Here is a 22,306-nt window from a genome sequence, read left to right on the forward strand (position 1 = left end):
AACGTTACTGACAGAGGACGAGTGCATGATGTCGGATCTCAACGGTACGAAGAATTCGTTCAGTTTCTTTGAAGCTGCGGTACAGTCTGATCCGAGTCTGAGCCTGAGTTCAACAAGATAAAGTGTCCTCGAAAGCATGAGGTGAGTGAAAGCAACATGAGTGAGAACAGGGCCAGGACGGAAAGAACTCACAGAGGGAAAATAGACGGCGAGAGACAGAGAGAGGAAAAAAGAAAACAAAAAAAGAGAGAGAAAGAGGGCAGAGAAGGGTGAGAGTGCTCGGATACCCAGTTTCTCTCACCACGCCCAAGGGCAGTAACCCAAAAAACTGCTGCATACACTAGCAAAAAGTCTACACACACACACACACACACACGTAAGTCATTAAACACAATAAGAGTGTGAGGTGAAATAAAAAGAAATCATTTCATTTTTTACGAGCAAATTTTTTTTTATTCCTACACACGCAACTCTCTCTCTCTCTCTCTCTCTCTCTCTCTCTCTCTCTCTCAGAGCCTCCAGCTAAGCAGGGGTCCAGAAACAAGAAGTCGAGGTTAGCGGTTTCAGTCGGTAATGCTCCCATTAAAACACACAAGAAATGCAATATAGTTAGAGCATGTGGTTTTCCCTTCTAACATGCACAAACTCGCGCGTGCACACACACACACACACACACACACACACACACACACACTCATTTAAACTTAATCCCTCCCATATGGCTTGCACTTAAATGATGGTAATGATGTTTAACTCAGATACATTTCCTCTATAGAGCTTGACGACAACAACAACAACACACACACACACGTCCAAAACACAAAACACGCCATATGATATAAGAGCTTTGTCTCATTAACCGAGCAGATCTTCAGATTAGGTTATAAATCAGATTTATTCATTTGTCCTGTACACTGGAAAGAAGCTTTACATCGATCCACCTGTGAATGAATCGCATGCTTGTGTGATTCAAAGTTAATTCTTGGCGAGACAGACGACTAATCAAATGCCCCATTCATGCGATCGAAATCAAAGTCCAATACCCTGTAATTCCACGAGCGTCGGTATTATTATCTGGCTGGCATCTGAATAATCAGAGAACAATAACCTGTTCCCTAAAGGCTCTAACTGAGCGCTGCAGTTTAATACAGAAAACTGAGTTGTTGTTGTTGTTTTTTTTTTGCATTTCATTATACAGTGCTGTGCAAAAGTCTTGGCACCCTATATTCATCCAAACTTTGTTATAGATTTCTATTTTATGCCTTCTACATTATCGAGTCAAAACATTTTATTTTTCCAGCGCAAAATTACATGTTACAGAACAAAAAATGTTTGTAATACGTCTGAGCAGCACATTACAAAAGAAGAGAGCGCTTTTCAGATTAAAAAAGAAAACATAATGAAGGCTACTGGGTACACAGTCAAAGTGTCCAGAAGAACTGTGGCTGGTTCTGTAAGACGCTCAGTAAAACCTACAGCTCATTTCCGTATAAAACTGGACTCGTTGGACCTGAGACTGCTATTTTTTTTTTAAAGCAAAGCTATTTTTTTTTTTAAAGCAAAGGGTCGTCTCACACCAAATATTGACTTTGTTACCGTATATTTATTTATTATGGCTTACTGATTACTGTTTATAGTATTTTTTTAACATTGAAACATTTCATTTCGTTATTTTTAAACCATTTTTGGTCGACAGCATTTCTTTCCATGTGCCTAAGACCTTTGGACAGCACTGTATGACACACTCAGGGTTTCAGTGCCAGTCAGCTCGTCTGTAGTAGAGAGCGAGCAACACAGCAACAACAATACAAGAAAAAAAATCACAAATCACATCGCGATAGTCATATTGTGAAAAGATGTTTTACGATACATGATATTGATGATAGATTGGAAAATGAACATTAATGTATCAAACATCAGAATGTGACCTAGTGTTATATCATCATCATCTTCCTCTGCGTCCAGCACTGTTCCCAGATCGGGGTCCACGTAGACCCTACTGATCCACATGTCATATTAATTGGAACATGGTTTTACGCCGGATGCCCTTCCTGCTTGCTGCAACCCTCTCATTTCCAGGCTTGGGAAACAACCATTCACACACACAAGCAATTTAGTGTAGCCCGTTAACCTAATGTCTTTGGACTTTGGGAGGAAACCCATGCAGACACGGGGAGAACATGCAAACTCCACACAGAAAGGCCCCCGTCAGCCACCGGGCTCGAACCCAGAACCTTCTTGCTGTGTGCTAACCACTATACCACCCAGGGTTTATATAGGACATTTTCAGAATGTCTGATTATTAATTTTCTCTGTTAGATCTGATCATTTGATATGAATTCAAATTAGCAACCAAAATCAAACATTTTCAAACAGGTTTTCATTTGCTTTGAGGTCACTGAGGAGGGAGTTCTCAGAGAACAATCCAATAATGGACTCTGGAATCTCTTGGGTGTTCAGTTCAGCACAAACATGTGTTACTACCATCAGCAGTGCCTACACAGTGTTGCCAGATTGGGAGGTTTCCCGCCCAGTTGAGCGGTTTCAAGTGCATTTTGGTGGGTTTTGAACATATTTTGGGCTGGAAAACGTCAGCAGTATCTGTTGCCAGATACTGCTGATGTTTTCCAGCCCAAAATATGTTCAAAACCCACCAAAATGCACTTGAAACCGCCCAACTGGGCGGGATTCCTCCCAATCTGGCAACACTGCCAGTATTCCGGAGGGGGTCTACTAGTAGCTATGCCGGATCCAAAGACAGTCCTCCTGTCAGAACATGTGTTGTGAAACGACATAAGATAAAGGTACGTAGAGCTATAGATTCTACATGATAATCATAAATGTAATCATAAAGTCGGCGTGATATCAGTCATGTATTTGCTTGTGAAAGCTTGCGGCTTTCATGTAACTGCCGCCTAGCAACGAGAGGCAAAGGGTAAAGAGGGTAGGCTATCATAGATTCTATTCGGAAGAGATCAACACAATTCTAGACTCCCAGAAGAGGAAGAGCTAGCACTAGAGAGTTCACCGGCGTTTTCATGCGCCATTTCCATTGAGTAGAACCAGAGTAGAACAGCCAGTGAACCGCAGCATGTTCTTCCGCTGACGTCACAACATGGCCGCGAGCCACGGACCCAGTTTTCTTGCGCTGTGCAATTAAAAGTTGGATATTTGCGTAACAACAGTTTCTTTTCACGTAATTATAACAGAAATCTAACATGTTTGCCATGTTGTATAGTTTATTTAAGAAATTGCATAGAGTCATGTTCGTGTCATCAGCCCTTTAAAAGAGTGTGTGAAAATAATGTCCCGCTGTGTGCCCCCTCCGCACACACACCGGACCTCTGTCTCTCTTGCTCTGTCACGTGAACAAGCGTGCAGTGCATTCAATGTGAGGTTGCAGCAGCATAGCGTCCTGGAAGCCACGGCCTTGTCGTAGCGCAGACAACACATCGGGCAGTCAGTCAGCTCTTCCCCTGCCCCACCAGCCAGGTAACACATGAATCGAGTGAAAATGTATTGTTTGCCCTCTAAGCCCAAGCTGTAATTATTTTGTCGTGAAATAGCCCGTCGCATACAGAAACAACTGCACATAAGTATTATATTTTTTGCTAGACCATTTTCAGATTTAGGAAAACAAAAATTTCTTTTTCTATTTTGTTCAACTAGAGATTCCTGGAAAAGTCAAAAAGCCTTGATGCAATAAATTAACATTAAGTGGTTGTTTTACACCTTTAAAAACTAAAACGGGTCAGTGGCGACCCAAACACAAGAGGAGGGTTAAATCTCAGACTTTTATAATAAGGTGTTCCACATGCGCAAAAAAGTGCCCTTTTTTCCCCAAAAAATGTCTGTGCACGCCACTGATAAGGTTGATATGGAGTTACTGTATACCAGAAATTATATGTAAGTGTTTGGTTTTATTTATCTCCCCCCCCCCATCTGTCCCTCTGGGTTGCATGTTGATCCTGGGATTGAGATGCTGGCCTCTTCTGCCCCTCGGACCTGCTTGGTCCATCCTGGTGCCCTGTGTCTGGTCGGAGTTTTATCGCCCCGCTCCTGTGAAGGACGGCCCCATGAGGACAGTTGAGGGTTATACCTGTTAAAACTGTTAATATTATAGTCAGGCTGTCTGTTGTTGCCCAAATGAGGATGGGTTCCCTTTTGAGTCTGGTTCCTCTCGAGGTTTCTTCCTCATGTCGTCTGAGGGAGTTTTTCCTTGCCACCGTCGCCACAGGCTTGCTCATTGGGGATAGATTAGGGATAAAATTAGCTCATGTTTTAAGTCGTTCAAATTCTGTAAAGCTGCTTTGCGACAATGTTTATTGTTAAAAGCGCTGTACAAATAAACTTGATTTGATTTGATTTGATATTTAACGTTCTTACAGTAATTCAAGCGGTTAACTTCAGTGATATTTTTTCTCGAAGTGTATTTTTTTGTCCGCTATTGTTATCACAGTTACATCATCATCCTTTGTGAGTCGTTCTTCATCAGTTACATCACAGGCATTTAGCAGACGCTCTTATCCAGAGCAGCCTGGGGAGCAGTTGTGGGTTAGGCGTCTTGCTCAAGGCCACTTCAGCCATTCCTGCTGGTCCAGGGAATTGAACCAGTGACCTTTTGGTCAGAGCTGCTTCTCTAACCATTAGGCCACGGCTTCCCATCGGATTATCAACCTGTAGCATTCGCTAAGTGATTGTTTTGCTCTCTGTGGTCATTAGATTCAGCTAAATCACATACATCAGTTACAGCTCAAGCATGAGGTACTGAAATGTTGAGACATGGGCTCAGTCCCAGTGCCTGATCATGGTGCTATAGTGAAGTGTTTTACATCCTAGCCTTATTATTATTATCATTTTATGAAAATGTCAGTACCGAACCTTTCTGATATTAAATAAACACTATACACTAAAGCTATCAGGATTCTGTTTCTGTAACGATGCCATTTAAATTACCTTCATTACAAGCACGCGATGAGACAAACATGCAGTATTTTAATATATACAGAGTCCTTCATTTAATCCTGTTTGTTATTTTAATATCACAAAACACAGAAGGTGATAAAAATGCTATCAGTTTTCTCAGTTCAATCATGTTATTACATGAACTTTGAAAGTGATTTTCTTGAGTTACCCATAACAGCCTTTTCCCGTTGCTGATATTTAACCCAGTTTACCATGTTCCAGGTGGCCCATGTGAAAATCCATCAACTCATGACAAGAGAATAATTCACACAGTTAAACCCAAACGGAAACAGTTTCATATTCACTCGATTCGCTCACTACACTGTGTATAACACCATGATATCAATATATAGAAGCTAAAACACTCTTAAAGTGACTTTCAGACATTATTAATATTGTAAAAGCAATATTAAAAATAAAATAATAAAAATAGGGTTTACTTTATATATACTGTAAGATGTATTAATTTGAGTCCTTTTTCTACATTAACTGATATGAAGGTCATTGAGAAAAAAACATTTCTGAAACATTGCAGTAGATTTACTGTACATTAGGCAAATAAAAGTAAAGCGAGGGATCGGATTTAAATATGGAAATCTGCTGAACATTTTAATACCACTCGAATGGAAATTAAGCTCCTTTCCTCTTCTTCTTATTATTAGTTTTTTCTTCATCGTCGTCATCATCTTCTTCTTCCTTGTCTTCATCTTTGTATTCTTCATCATCATCATATTATTATTATTATTAGTCTTCTTGTCTTCATCTTTGTCTTCTTTTTCTTCTTCATCATCATCATCTTATTATTATCATTATTATTATTAGTCTTCTTCTTCCTTGTCTTCATCTTTGTCTTCTTTTTCATCATCTCCTTTGTCGTCTTCTTCTTCTGCCTTGTCTTTATGTTTATCTTTGTCTTCATTTTCATTTTCTCTTCTTATTATTATTATTATTAGTCTTCTTCTTCTTCCTTGTCTTCATCTTTGTCTTCTTTTTCATCATCTTCTTATTATTATTATTATGGGCGGCACGGTGGTGTAGTGGTTAGCGCTGTCGCCTCACAGCAAGAAGGTCCGGGTTCGAGCCCCGTGGCCGGCGAGGGTCTTTCTGTGTGGAGTTTGCATGTTGTCCGCGTGGGTTTCCTCCAGGTGCTCCGGTTTCCCCCACAGTCCAAAGACATGCAGGTTAGGTTAACTGGTGACTCTAAATTGACCGTAGGTGTGAATGTGAGTGTGAATGGTTGTCTGTGTCTATGTGTCAGCCCTGTGATGACCTGGCGACTTGTCCAGGGTGTACCCCGCCTTTTGCCCGTAGTTAGCTGGGATAGGCTCCAGCTTGCCTGCGACCCTGTAGAACAGGATAAAGCGGCTAGAGATAATGAGATGAGATTATTATTATTAGTCTTCTTCTTCTTCTTCTTCTTCTTCCTTGTCTTCATCTTTTTCTTCTTTTTCATCATCTTCTTCTTCTTTGTCTTTATCTTTGTCTTCTTTTTCTTCATCATCATCATCATCATCATCATATTATTATTATTATTATTATTATTCCTTGTCTTCATCTTTGTTTTCTTTTTCATCTTCTTCTTCTGCTTATTATTATTATTAGTCTTCTTCATCTTTGTATTCTTGTTCTTCCTTGTTTTCTTCTTCTTCAACTTAGTCTTCTTCTTCCTTGTCTTCATCTTTGTATTCTTCTTCATATTATTATTATTATTATTATTATTATTTGTTTTCTTCTTCCTATTATTATTATTATTATTATTTGTATTCTTCTTCCTCTTATTATTATTATTTGTCTTCTTCACTGTTGTCTTCATCATCATCATCATCATCATCATCATCTTTGTCATCATCATCCTCTTCTACTTCTTTGTCTTCTTCCTTGTCTTCTTCTTCTTCACTTTTTTCTTCTTCTTAAGCAATGGCAATAATAATATGGTTTTAAAGATGCAAGAGTTCATATGGGGGGGAATCAAACGTAAACTATAGAAATCAAAAATTGGGATGCGCCCAGATGCACAAGATTATTTTATTGTGGCTAAATTGGAATTTCAGGATGCTGAGAGACTCCTGCCACTTTTATTGCCTTTTTCTGCAGCTGACTTTGGAACCCATGCATACAGCACACCAAGAATACAGCAGGAATACAGCAGGGCCTCGTTACACCAAATAAAAAACTCTGAGGTTCATTTTTCCATTAAAGGTTTACAAGAAGGACGTATTAATAAAGAACAGAAGAAAACCAAGCTACAGAGAAAACAGACTTCACGAACAAAGTTACAATCTTCATGAAGGAACAAGATGTTAACATACTGAGTTAAAAAATAAAAAATAATAAATTATATTTAGATAATAATAATAATAACAATAATAATAATAATAATAATAATAATAAAATAGCCAATATGGGAGGCTGTATTATATTCATGAAATCACCACAGTGATGAATCAAATCGACCGGAAGAAAAGAAAAGAACTACAGTGATACCATAACAGACAAACACCATACCACCTACTTCCTGTGACATCACTCAGTTTTACCCAAATAATGTTTCTAATAATATGTTGATTTTTTTTTGGGTCAGTGATATTGAAGTACTGACACTACACAGGACTGTAGAGAAACTGATAACATCATTTTACTGAAATAGTGTAGAAGTGACCAACTGGATAAGGAGACATGGACGTGTTTGTGGTGTTCATGGACATGCTGAAAGAAAAAAAAGGGAAAAAACAAAGAGCAGAGAACGAGAGACGGTTCGTACCCTGTAAGTATCTGGGACCAGGAAGCACTCGGGCAGCGCAGCTCCTCGGCTCACCTCTTCATGCACCAGATACGACTCCGTGGCCTGCAAGTCAAACAGAGAGGCACTTCATTTCACGATTCACAGCTGCTCTTATCTAACGCTCTCAGACGCTCACAAATGACCACACACAGGCCGAGTCTTAAGACATAAAGCCTCGAAAAATCCTTTTTAACGCCATGTTTAATGGCCTTTCTGCACCGTGCTGATTGAAGAATCAAATTTACACAAATGTTCGGTGTAATTGGAGCTGATCAGCCAAAGCATGAGAGGTGTCTTAAGTTGGCTTCTGGACCTTTTGAGCTTAATGTAGCTTTCACTTAATAATTTTTTTTCCATAAATACATACCAAAATTTTCAGATCCATCCTGAAAATGACTCTGATTTCGCTAATCTTATTTTTAAATAAGGAATATTACAAAATAGCAGAAATAGCCTGCTTGTATTTGCACTAGAAATTTAATTATCACACTAGAAATTCATATAACTCTTGGTGTAGATTTCAAACTTTAAGAGGCGGAGCCTAAAGGTGGAACAATACCAAAATGTTCTTCAATGATGTTACAGCGCTCAGCTGTACTCATGTCTACATTCTCAGAAAAAAATTACACCATTGTACCTTTAGGTGTACATAGGGGAAACCATGGCCAAATGGTTCAAGAAACAGCTTTGTGATCAAAAGGTTGCTGGTTTGAGTCCCTAAACCAGCAGGACTGGCTCAAGTGCCTTTGAGCAAGGTGCCTAACCCCCAACTGCTCTGGCAAGAATGGTAGTGTACCTTGTGTCTGATTAGCCAAAGAAAAACTGATGATGTGGTTATCAGTTTGGACAAGAATCTGGCCATAACATCAACCTTTAGGTGTCCAATGGCTTGTCTAAGGTACTTATTGGTACACTTTATACTGTTTGGGAAGTATATAAAACCTTTTAGGCCCTTGAGGTCCAACAACGAGCCCTAGAGGGGACAATAGTGTAAACTGTACTTTGGGGGACAGAAATGGTCTCCTCCTGTACCCCTATTTCTGACCGTGTATGTTTAAGGAGGATCCGAGAGAAGAAGAAGAAGTAGAAGTAAAACATCAAGAAAATGTACAGGAACCCTGATTTAAAACCCCGCCCTTTCCATATTTAGACTGATGATGTTTTAATAGTTAAGATATTTTAGTTCCAGCTATAAGAGATACCCACACTCTCAGAAAATAAAGTATATTATTGTCTCTTTAGGGGTCAATGGCCTGTCACTGGGGCAGTACCCTAGTCTAAGGTACTCAAGGTATTTATTTGTACCTTTTATATACTGTACTGCTTGGGAACATATATGTACCGTTTTGGCCCTAAAAAGGTACACATAGTTATATTGAGGTCCAGAAATGAGCCCTAGGGGGTACATTACTGTAGACTGTACCTTGGGGAACAGAACTGGACTCCCACTGTACCCCTATTTCTGACCATGTACATTTAAGGAGGATCCGAGAGAAGAAGAAGAAGAAGAAGAAGAAGAAGATGTAGAAGTAAAACATCAAGAAAATTGATAGGGAACCCTAATATAAAACCCTGCCCTTTCCATATTTGGACTGATGATGTTTTAATAGTTAAGATATTTTAGTTCCAGCCATAATAGTTACCCATGGTCTCAGAAAATAAAGTATATTATTGTGCCTTTAGGGGTACAACGGCTTGTCACTGGGGCAGTACCCTCATCTAAGGTACTTATTTGTACCCTTTATATACTGCTTGGGAACATATATGTGCCATTTTGGCCCTAAAAAGGTACATATAGTTACCTTGAGGTCCAGAAATGAGCCCTAGGGGGTACATTAGTGTAGACTGTGCCTTGGGGAACAGAACTGGACTCCCACTGTACCCCTATTTCTAACAGTGTACGTGTAAGTAAGTAAGTAAGTAAGTAAATTTAATTTATAAAGCACAATTAAAATAGTTTTCACTGACCAAAGTGCTGTACATAGGGTAGCTAAAAAATCAGAAGTACAATGATTTCTAAGGAGGTTTAAGGAGGATCCGAGAGAAGAAAAAGAAGAAAACATCAAGGAAATTGACAGGAACCCTGCTCTAATTTATATATATATATATATATATATATATATATATATATATATGTGTGTGTGTGTGTGTGTGTATATATATATATATATATATATATGTGTGTGTGTGTGTGTGTATATATATATATATATATATATATATATATATATATATATATGTGTGTGTGTGTGTGTGTATATATGTATATATACAGTATATATATACCTGTGAGTGTTTAGTCTATGTCTATTTCTTATCTAGAGTGTTTATACTGTTTATATTATTTCAGTTATTCTATTTTTATTTATTGCATTGCCTGTTTGCACCGTGGGTCAGAGAGGACCGAAATTTCATCTGTACTGTATGTCGAGCATGTATAGCATATTTGACAATAAAGTTGACTTGACTTGACATAAAACCCCTCTCTTTCCATATTTGGATTGATGATGTTTTAATAGTTAAGATATTTTAGTTCCAGCCATAAGAGTTGCCCACACTCTCAGAAAATAAAGTATATTATTGTCCCTTTAGGGGTACAACGGCTTGTCACTGGGGCAGTACCTTCATCTAAGGTACTTGTTTGTACCCTTTATATATTGCTTGGGAAAATATATCTACCATTTTGGCCCTAAAAAGGTACACATAGTTACCCTGAGGTCCAGTAATGAGCCCTGGGGGTACATTAGTGTAGACTGTGTCTTGGGGAACAGAACTGGACTCCCACTGTTCCTATATTTCCTACAGTGTAGTTGGATTTGAATTTGTAAGGTTTGAAGATTGGTTTTCCAATCTTGTTGGAACCTGCCATCCACTTTGACAAGGTTTCCAATTCCATCACTGGCTACATGAAGAAGTGAAGTTTTCTTCGTGTTTGTAGATCACAGCCTACTAAGATGCATCACATCTCCAGTCACATTCAATAGGGACAAGGATTAGCAGGCTATCTGTAGTCACCAAGTGGACAAGCAGATTCACTACTACAAAACAATATTTGTCACGTTTAAAAATGTTAAACTAGAATGCTTTTCATAGTGGTGTCCCACACCTCAACGCTGTAATCATAGTCACTTCTAGCTACGTGTTCTGAATCCCACAACCTACTGCACTACACACATCAGTCATGTGTGACCTAGCTGGCGTACACTGTAAAATATAATAAGTTGACTTTACTTAAAAAAATATGCAAAGTCGTTGCCTCAAAAAAAGTCATTTATGTTGATTTAGATAAATTAGATTGGGTTAACTTATTTTTTGTGAGTTTGCAGTACTCAAATTAACTTAGATTAGTTTGATTACATTAACTTATTTATTTTGAGTTTGCAGTACTCACATAAACTTATATTAATTTGATTACATTAACTTATTTATTGTGAGTTTGCAGTACTCATCTTATATAATTTTGATTACATTAACTTGTACTGTAAACTTAAAATAAATAAGTTAATGTAATCAAAATTATATAGGATGAGTACTGCAAACTCACAATAAATAAGTTAATGTAATCAAATTAATCTAAGTTTATGTGAGTACTGCAAACTCAAAATAAATAAGTTAATGTAATCAAACTAATCTAAGTTAATTTGAGTACTGCAAACTCACAAAAAATAAGTTAACCCAATCTAATTTATCTAAATCAACATAAATGACTTTTTTTGAGGCAACGACTTTGCATATTTTTTTTAAGTAAAGTCAACTTATTATATTTTACAGTGTAGTACATTTTTAACTTTTAATTACAATCTTTTCAGAATCAGGAAACAGTGATGAAACAAAGCAAAACAAAAGCAAATCTGACATACAATTCTTATACTTATTATATACACTCACTGGACACTTTATTAGGAACACCCATACATCCACCTGCTGTTTTATGCAGTTCTCTAATCAGCCAATCCCTTGACATGCATAAAATCATGGAGATACAAATCAATAGCTTCAGGTAATGTTCACTTCAAACATCAGAATGGGGAAAAATTGTGATATCAAAGTGTGACTGATATCAAAGTGTGACTTTTTTTCACTGTGGTATGGGTGTTGGTTTCAGTATTTCAGAAACTGTTGATCTCCTGGGGTTTTCACACACTACAGTCTCTACACAGAATGGTGCGAAAAACAAAAAACAGAGTGAGTGAGTGAGTGAGAGTTCTGTGGGTGGAAACAAATGCCTTGTTGATAAGAGAGGTCAGAGGAAAATGGCCAGATGTATGGTTCGAGCTGCCAGGAAGGATATAGTAACTCATATAATCACTCTTTACAACCGTGGTGAGCAGAAAAGCATCTCAGCATGCAACAGCAGAAGAATACATTGGGTTCCAGTCCTGTAGCCAAGAACAGGGATCTTAGAATCAAGAACAAGTTGCTATTAAAGTGGCCAGTGAGTGTGCACTAGAAGTCCAATGATTTGGATCAATGCATTGATTTAAATGTTAGTGAGGGAACTGAATTGATGCTACAATCATAAATGGGTTATTCTCCCCCCCCCAAAAAAGACAAACAACTGGTGTGTAAACACCAGAGTTTGTCCTATTGGCTGGAGATCGTGCGTTTGAACCCTGAAGATGCTCCAGCTATCTATAGCCAGGGATTCATGAGAGCACAATTGGCCATACTCTCAGGGAGGGATGTTGAGTCACAGTCTCTCTCCTCTATCAATCAGAGCTAATGTATGAAAACGTTCACAGGTAGCGCTTTCTGCTTCCCTCTGAGTGTGTTCCATCAGCTCTTGACGTTGCATGAGCAACGATTTGAAAAGATGTCATCAGGTGGCTTCATGTGCTTTGGACGTAGCATGTGATAGCCTTCAATCTCGCTGGTTAGTAGCTTTTGTTTGAGCTCTAACTGGAAGTTAAATTCAATTAAATTGAGCTGAAAATCTGTGGAAAAGAAAAAAAAACCTCTGATACTTCTTTATGTCATCATTCTTGATTTAACGGCCACTGATTCTGAACAAACCTGGTCAAATATCGATCAGAGGACTTCTTCCATATACACTGTCAGAAATAGGGGTACAGTAGGAGTCCATTTTTGTCCCTCAAGGTACAACCTACACTAGTGTTCCCCTGAGGGCTCATTATTGGACCTCAAGGTAACTATGTGGAACTTTTTAGGGACAAAATGGTGCATATATGTTTCCAATCAGTATATAAAGGCTACAAGTAAGTACCTTAGAGGGTCCTGCTCCAGTAACAAGCCATTGTACCCGTAAAGGTACAATAATGTACTTTATTTTCCGAGAGTGTATGAATAAATCACATCACATTTTATCGAAGCAGATTCGTCAAATATTGACTCGTTGCCTTATGAATACATATGAAATCGTATTGTACGGGAACCTGAGGTTTACACTCTTAGTATACAATCACCTCACAAAGCAGATAAAGGCATTAGACACCAAATCCTTAGCCACAACGTTAGCCAATGACATGACACATTAGAAAGGATGTTTGTCGTCTATACTGTATATTAATACACTAAACTCGCTCATTCTTCTTCTTTTGGCTGTTAGGGGTCGCCATAGCAGATCTGTTCCGCATATTTGATTTGGCATAGGTTTTACACCAGATGCCCTTCCTGATGCAACCCTCCCCAATCTATCCAGGCTTGGGATTGACACTAAGTATGCCCAGTGGCTGGGCATATTACCTAACCTGCATGTCTTTGGGCTGTGGGGGAAACCGGAGGAAACCCATGCAGACACCATGCAAACTCCACACAGAAAGGCCCCTGTCGGCCATGAGATTTGAACCCAGAACCTTCTTGCTGTGAGGTGACAGTGCTAACCACTACACCACCATGCCACCTTTAATATGCTTAACAGTTTCGTTTCCATTAAATGAAACACAACACTGAGCAGCACACTGGAGACTTTACTAGTTCAGTGGGTTAGATAATTAATTTAAAGTTTGTCCACCCCTGCATTGCATTACTCGTTAGCCGTATTAGTGCCATTGTTCAGAGCAGCGTCCAAACATGCCCGCTCCGGACTACAGTTCCCAAGCACCACAGCACCCCTCATCTCTGGAATTCTAGAAAGTACACCCGTTTCCCATTTCTCCATAATTACTTCCCTGTATAAGCCCAGCATTCACAAACACTCACCGCAAAGTATTGTTCTGTGTCCCCGTGCCTTATCATCCCAAGCCTTCTGACTTTCTGCCTTCCTGACTTCTAGTGCTTTTGACTTTGTTCACATTTATTTGCGACTTCATTTACTTGCCTGCCTTTTGACATTCTGTTTGTGAATTGACCGACCCTTGCCCGTCCCTGACTACGTCTTCAGATTGCTGTATCGGATTTGGTTACCAGTTTGCAACGCAGCCGCTCTCCCTTGCGCTTGGATCCGTAAGTGTCTGCACCCCGACAGCCATAGATTCAGTCGAAAAGTTAAGAACCATTTCTGAAACGTCTCGGTTGACTTGCCATACGTAAGAGAGAGAAAAATGATGTACATTCAATCTGTTCTTGTAAAATGAGAGACACAGCCTTCTGTTCACAATCCGAAGCAATTACTGTCCACCATATAGAACAGATCATTCGCAAATACAATACATATTTAAAAAAAAAAAAAAACACAAGGTACGTAAAAACAAGAAAATTTCACAACCGGCACGTCTCAAAGCTCTAGTTCTGTCAGATAGCTGACCTCAGGTTCTTTTTAGAAAGGTTTTTTTTTTTAAAGGACACCTTTCTGTTCTGTTCACACCAGTTCATTTGTATGCTGTGAGATGCATTCGCAAGGCGAAAAAGAGAGAGAGAGAGAGAGAGAGAGAGAGAGAGAGAGGTGGGGGGAAATGTTGAGGCCAAATCTTTGTCTTTGGAGGGGAAAAAAAAGCGGTGAACTGCATAGCCAGAAAATCCTGCAAAATCCTATTGCATTTCACAGCTTTCATGGACACAGAAACCGCACCTGGTACCGGTCCAGCCGAGCCAAAAACCATCCACCAACCAGCTATCCACCACCACCACCTACCTGGCACACACTGAACCACACACACGCGCATACACACACACACACGCACTGATGCCTCTTATGGGACGAAGAAACAAATCACACACACACACACAAACACACGTCTCCATGCATGAAGACGCATTTTGAAAAAAAAAATGGCAATGCGCTCATACATAGGCACAAATGTACACGTGTACACACACACACACTCACATAAAACTAACCACCAATATGGGTTTTATGCATAAATAGGCCTACATATTAAAACACACACACACACACACACACACAACCTCATAATAAGTTCCAGCCATTGGCGCAGAGGAGTGGTGAAAAACAAAGGCTATTCATATCCCTCCCAATGAGAGGTTAGCACTCCCGTTTCTCTCTCATGCGTTTTTATAGAGGCTTAGCAGCACCATGCTAACATCTTATCCGACAAACGTGCCCTTTCCACTGACCTCTATTAGTACATCGTGGTATTAAGAGTCTCACAGATTTCTTATGTCTTTTGAAAGGGGACAGGAGAAAACAAAATGGCTGCCATTTTGGCCTGGGATGTTCAGTGTCCAGGTCTTAGCACCTGGCACGAGGTCAGTTATGGCCGCGGATGTTAGCTTCGGCTCCAAAACCGAGAGAATAAAAGGCGCTTTTCTGCCAAAAAACGACGGCCAGAGGTTTTATTCATCAAAGGTTTTGGGATAAAAGTGCTGATTTATGATCAGTTTTTTTGTCTGGCGTCCTAATTGTGATACTCGGCCTTGGGGCTGGGGCTGGAGCTGGAGCTGGATCGATATTTACTGTGTTGAAGTGATATCAGGGCCAAACAGAATCAACATAAATTACCAAGCCAGTGAGTGGAGAAGAAGTCCAGAAAGCATTACAGTGCTAGTCTTATGAAAATGACATCAACCCTGGAAATTATACCTTATAAAACTAGACATGTTAAATGGTTTACTGTCTAAATTGTATTTTAATATGAGAGCGGGAACGTGTTCTGTTTAGCCGGTAAAGTTTGGTAAATCTTTGAGTCTGCTGTTACACGAATGCGTTCTTGGTGAGTTACTGTTAATTGACAGGAAGTAACGTCATACGCTCAACGCTTGAAAGTTCAAGGCATTTCTGGCTTCGACTTCTTTGCAAAATGCAGCATGTTTTTAATGAATTTTTAATTCCAAAACAAAATTAAAACCAAAGCATGTCTCCTAAGACTGAGGTGTGTCGTTCAAGGCTGGACAAGTGTAGCCAATTAAAAAAAAAAAAGATCCACCAATCCATTATCTGTAGCCGCTTAACCTGTGCAGGGTCGCGGGGAAGCCGGAGCCTATCCCAGCTGACTATGCACTCAAAAAAATAAAACATTGGATTTACTTAACTGAGTTATGGCAACCGGTCCCACGAAACTGTGTTAATTTAGATGTATTGAATACAGTTATGTTAGTTTATTCAACACATAACTGTATTCAATACATCTAAATTAACACAGTTTCGTGGGACCGGTTGCCATAACTCAGTTAAGTAAATCCAATGTTTTATTTTTTTGAGTGTGGGCGAGAGGCGGGGTACACCCTGGACAAGTCGCCAGGTCATCACAGGGCTGACACATTCACATTCACACCTACGGTCAATTTAGAGCCAACAATTAACCAAACCTGCACGTCTTTGGACTGTGGAGGAAACCGGAGCACCCGGATGAAACCCACACAGACACGGGAAGAACATGCAAACTCCACACAGGAAGGCCCTCGCCGGCCACTGGGCTCGAACCCAGAACCTTCTTGCTGTGACGTGACAGTGCTAACCACTACACCACCGTGCCGCCGGAATTTCGATCCATTATAGCCCAATGTCGGCAGGACACTTATGGAATGAATGGGTTCGATTTGTACAGACAAAGAGAGCCGACAGGACGGTTTGGTGTCTGCTCCGTACATTTTGAAAAAGATTAATTTGTGAAGTGAATTCACATAGAAGCATTTGAGCGACGCAGGTCAGTTCTTATGATCTGGAAACAAAAGTCCGAAGCGCCATCCCAAAGAGCAAAGAGCTCACCGCCGCACAGGAAGTGTCCAGCTTGTGTTTCGCCTGTTGCTTGAATTTATTACTTGTCCTTAGTCAGATATTAGTCAATAACATTCTAAGGTTGTTTCTCCATGCCCAAATATAATCCTTAGATAGACGACAGACAATCACTAATCTAAAAGCAAACTGAAACGTGCTTATTCACTCTGAGTCACTTCTTGTCGTAAAGTTGTGTCGAGAGCTTTACAAAAGAAAGCAGTGACGCATATGACGTCACACATGCAGCGCCGCTGAACAATAAATTGCTGCGATCTAACAATAGCGGACAAGCTTTTAGTGATTTTTGGAAAACGCAAAAATTAATTTTTCGAACCAAATTTTTTTTATTGGTGAACTTTACAACCCATTTGAGCATATCACACACACAACCCGGGATTTTTCATCCATCCATCCACCCATCCATTATCTGTAGCCGCTTATCCTGTGCAGAGTCGCAGGCAAGCTGGAGCCTATCCTAGCTGACTACAGGCGAAAGGCGGGGTACACCCTGGACAAGTCGCCAGATCATCACAGGGCCGACACATAGAGACAAAAACAACCATTCACACCTACGGTCAATTGAGAGCCACCAATTAACCTAACCTGCATGTCTTTGGATTGTGAGGGAAACCGGAGCACCCAGAGGAAACCCATGCAGACACGGGGAAAACATGCAAACTCCACACAGAAAGGCCCTTTTCAGCCGCCGGGCTCGAACCCAGGACCTTCTTGCTGTGAGGCGACAGTGCTAACCACTACACCACCGTACTGCCCACCTGGGATTTTATGAAGTCATTTTCATAAGACTAGCACTTTAAAAACTCGACGAAACACTGAAGCCGAAAAGGTGGTCCGTTTTCTAAAGAACATGGCTTTGGATAAATAAAATCACTGGACGCTATTTAAAATCTGATGAAACAGAATCCCAACATCGTCGAACGAGTGGCTCCAGAGTCTCGGAGTGGATTCGGTGGTGTTGTTGTGGATGGATTTTAGCAAAAAAAAAAAAATCTTGGTACCAGATGCCAGTTCGGCTCATTGAGAGACGCACACTATTAATTATATATGGTGCGTGTATATATATATGGAGCATATGTGGGGTCCATATGGCCAACCCGTAGCCAGAATCTGGAGTTCCCTGTCCTTAATTAACATTTTAGAGACTCGGCAGTGGAGAAAGCGAGAGAGAAAGAAAGAAAGAGAGAGGGAGAGAGAGAAAGAGCACAATTCAAAGAGGGCTGTGGGAGCTGGTGACCTAATTGGAGTCAATAGAAATGTATGTAAATGTGCTAATTGCGACAGGTTTCCTTTCTCCTGCCAGTAAATGGCGGCCTTTTGTTTCAAACGTTTAATTGGTCGACCATAATGGAATCAAATGAGAGGGGTTTGAGCTATAGTTCCTGATGAGATGGACAGAGAGAGAGAGAGAGAGAGAGAGAATGAATGTAGATGTATGTTGATGGACATATGGTGAGAGCCGTTCTAACTGGAATGTCTCAAAGTCATTCACACACACACACACGCTTCACAAAGACATGGCTGGGTTTTCAAAATAATTTGGCCGTGAAGCAATGATGACTGTTTTTTGTTTTTTTGTTTTTTTCTCCAAACGTAACGTCACAGTCATTACAATTTGCTCCATTGTTTACCTTTGATGCTTTTTTAAAATTGTATTTTATTTGTAAGCCGGAAACATCCAGACGCCAGCGATGGCTCGCGCTTCAAAGTGAGATCGAAATAGAGAGAACGGCGGGAAAACGAGAACGGAGGCTATATGAAAGGATGGAGCCTCCTTCCTCTGTGCGTCTGCCAGGAGCACCTCGGGGAGAAGTGTTGGAAAAATGTGATTTCTCACACCGACGTCTCAGAGGGAACAACACAGAGCAAGACAGGAAGAGAGCGAGTGGTTCACGGGAGCTGGAAGAGTGGAACGGTTGCGGCGCCGCTAATTATCGCGGGGCATTTCAGGGGCTTTGACTTTAGTTTTCTGGCTCAGGAAGGGCCCAAGCTGCGCCAGAACTGCTCTGCACTTTGCACCTCAGCATTTCAATTTGAAATGTTCATTTCTTTTTTTTTTTCCGTGTGGCTCGTGCAGGCTTGGGTCAGCTCACTGTGCGTGCGAGAGGAAACACAGATGTGTGTCGGTTTCGATGTCTTCATGAGCTGCACGTCCAACTCTCAACTTGCACATCAACACACACACACACACACACACACACTCGGTGACCACCGAACAGAAAACTTTCCCTTGCTCTTGAAGTTTTTTACAGCCAGAAACGAGTTCACGCGGCTACTCGCCGTCACCGCAGGACACGGTCGCCATGACAACCGTGGCACTGAGACAACCACGTCGACCTATCAGCTCGAGGAGCGTCTGCCAGATCGGTTCAACTCACAGAATGTTCTGGAAGTCAAGCTGAGTCGAGTCCACGTGTCATCTGTCTGTCTGAGAAATGAGCAAAGAATATTTGCCCAACGCTAAAGTGCATGAAAAAAAAAAAGCCCAATGAGAAGTTGCACCATGTTGTTTGCATAACGCTCACTGGGTATTAGAAGTTTTATTCAAAGTGAGTTTTTAACACATGCGCCTGAATGGTTGAGGCCTGACTACAGATGGTAGAAGGTCAATAATAATAATAATAATAATAATAATAATAATAATAATAATACATTCTCCATAGCTTCCTTCCATGATCCTGGCTGGAGTTCTATATTTTCTCTGCGAAGCTACATTTCTATTGGCTAAAGAGACAAATTCGCACAAAAAGGACTGAAAACGAAAACGAGCTTCAAACTCAGATGCATGCGTTCGTTTTTTTTCCCACAAGATTAAATCCACCTAAGAAAGAAAGAGAAAGAAAACTATACCTTCACCAACAGAGCAGTAAGGTCACAGCTGTAGAGCAAACACAGTGACCTTTTACCCTTTCTCAAGGTCATAACCCAAAGCGCCATAGCTCACTGTTTATGCAAAACCCAAACATGTTAATGTGGTTCCACCCTGCATTTCAAAGAGCAATTACTGCACTTTCTTCACGATGCTCCTTCCAGGTGTGCTAGGCATGAATAGAAATAAGCGGCTTGCTATATTAAAAAAAAAATAAGGTTTGTCATGATGAAAAAATGCTTGCCCAAGGCCAGTTCAGTTACAGATTCAAATCCTGACTTATTGCCTGTGAGGGTGTGTCGATCTGTCCTCCGAGGTCTTGGAAAGGGAACTTTTGATTAAACATTTGATTAAAACCAAATGCCAAAACCAGTTGAAACACTTCTGCGGTTGAAAAGAAAAAGAATTACTGAGAACAGTGGGGGGAAGAGCTTGACAAATAAAAACCGCAAAATACTGTTATGATTTAATACAATAAGCCACCTACTGTATAGGACTGTACAGGACTAGTGAGGTGAAGGAGTGACGACGTGAAAGGTGTCGTTTGGGGTTTTGAAACAATGACGAATTTAAAAAAAAAGAACAAAACAACAACATAAATAAGAAGGAGAAGGAGAAAGAGAAGGATGGCACTCATGTGACGGTTATAACATGTGTTATTACATATAATAACATGTAAATTACATGTAAGCCCTTCAAAGAGTTTAGTTTTAAGGTTAAATCTGGAACTTCGCATTTTGAACTCCAAGACTCCACAAGCTCAAGTGAAAGTTATCAGTAAAAAGTCTGCTGTAGGTCTCTGGTGTAATGCTGTAGCAGGGATAAGTAGCTCGAACCACCAGATGCTCTGACTCTCAAACAGGTACAAGTACCAAAGAGCAAACAGTACTTTTACATCAAGGGTATTTCTTTTATATGTTTAGTATGTAGCTTATATTTCGCTTCGAAAAAAAAATACTTGACGGTTGGTGCATAACTGGTAATTGGATGGTTGGATATTTGAACGCTAATTAAGCATGCACCACATACACCTTGACAAGTATATAAAATTCATATATACAGTACATGGGGAGCCATGACCTAATGGTTAGAGAAGCAGCTTTGGGACCAGAAGGTTGCTGGTTCGATTCCCTGGACCAGCTGGATGGCTGAAGTGCCCTTGAGCAAAGCACTCTAACTACTTCCTAGGCTGCTCTGGATATGTTGGACATTGCTCTGGATAAGAGCATCTGCTCAATGCATATATATATATATATATATATATATATATATATATATATATATATATATGAACTAGCTCTAGTTGTATTGACTGTTATACAATTAAAAAATAATTACCTGCGAAAGCAATGCATGCATATTATTTTAAATACATGTTATAAACTTCTGAAACCTGAATACAAAGAGTTAAAAACAAGTTCAACATTCATAATAAATGATTTGATGACAAACCAGCCCTGACTTTAAAGACCTATAGGTTAAGAGTTATATTCTGATGATATATTCTTGTTTGTTTGTTTGTTTGTTGTTGTTGTTGCTGTGGTGTCTGGGAGTCTGAGTGAGAAAGAGATTAATTCGCATATCACGTACCATTGTTGTGAAGGGGAATGTGCCAACAGTCTCAAACACCCATTTCCCTTAAAAAAAGTCGGCTTTTCCAAAAAAAAAAAAAAGACAAGAAAAGAAAGAGAGAGAGAGAGAGAGAGAGCCCAGTGGAGAGGAAGGCGCAGGGTGAAAGAGTGCACGGCTCTCGGTTTCTTCGGTGATACCGGAAGCGACGGAAAGGAACTCAACAAGTCGGCCCCGAGCCCAGAGTGTCTGAGTCTCTGCGTCCCGTCCTTCGTCTTTCTCTCTTCTTCTTTTTTCTCCTTCTTTTTTAAATATAAAGTTACTTCTCTCTCTCTCTCTCTCTCTCTCTCTCTCTCTCTCGGAAACGCGGGCGGATTATCAGAGACACGGTTCCGTCTTCATCCCGACACCAGCGGCAGCTCCGTGACAGGACACACACACACACACACGCGCGCGCGCGCTCGTGCACGCACACTCCTGCACACACACACACACACACACACTACTGCGCGTGGAATTTCGACGGTGGACCACAGACGTGCGACTTCCGGTGTTCAAAAAAAAAATTAAACACACACACACACACACACGTACGCACGCGCGCGCGCACGCTGAGTAGCGACGCGCCTCCAAAAGCGCACCGGTGAGTATTAAAGATGGAAATTTCGACTCTTATCGCTTCATGTCGTTTTCTTTCTTTCTTTCTTTCTTTCTTTCTTTCTTTCTTTCTTTCTTTCCCTCTTCTGTTCCCCCTCTCCTCTCCTCCCTCCCTCTCCCTCTCTCTCCCTCTGTGTGTGTGTGTGTGTGTGGTGTTTTTGACGGTACCCGGACCCCCCGGTTCTCTATTTTCCCTCAACACCTCCTCCGACAAGAAGTTTAAACACCGGATTGATTCAGCAGCAGAACCCATAGACTAATGTATCAACACACACACACACACACACACACACACACACACACACACACACACGCTAAATCGTCTCAGTCGCGGACTGAATAAAAAACCGGATTATTTCTCTTAAACCGTGAG

At 40.5% G+C, this 22,306-nt stretch overlaps 1 protein-coding gene across 6 annotated transcripts in view; it reads right to left on the reverse strand.

The window, feature by feature from the left end:
* The window catches only part of LOC132866322 (nuclear factor 1 X-type-like), a 213,797-nt gene extending 192,007 nt beyond the window's left edge, over positions 1-21,790 (reverse strand). For 3 of the 6 annotated variants that reach the window (XM_060899038.1, XM_060899042.1, XM_060899037.1), the window contains exons 1-2: positions 21,298-21,790; positions 7,727-7,810 (exon numbers count right to left, since the gene is read on the reverse strand). In XM_060899038.1, the coding sequence (XP_060755021.1) occupies positions 7,727-7,810; positions 21,298-21,300 (87 nt within the window). In that variant the 5' untranslated portion in view covers positions 21,301-21,790. The remainder of the gene's footprint in view (positions 1-7,726; positions 7,811-21,297) is intronic. The other 3 variants (XM_060899044.1, XM_060899043.1, XM_060899041.1) reach the window with 2 other exon arrangements.
* Positions 21,791-22,306: the final 516 nt, after the last annotated feature.

The sequence above is a fragment of the Neoarius graeffei genome, chromosome 18 (genome assembly GCF_027579695.1).
Source record: "Neoarius graeffei isolate fNeoGra1 chromosome 18, fNeoGra1.pri, whole genome shotgun sequence".
Classification (NCBI taxonomy): Eukaryota; Metazoa; Chordata; class Actinopteri; order Siluriformes; family Ariidae; genus Neoarius; species Neoarius graeffei.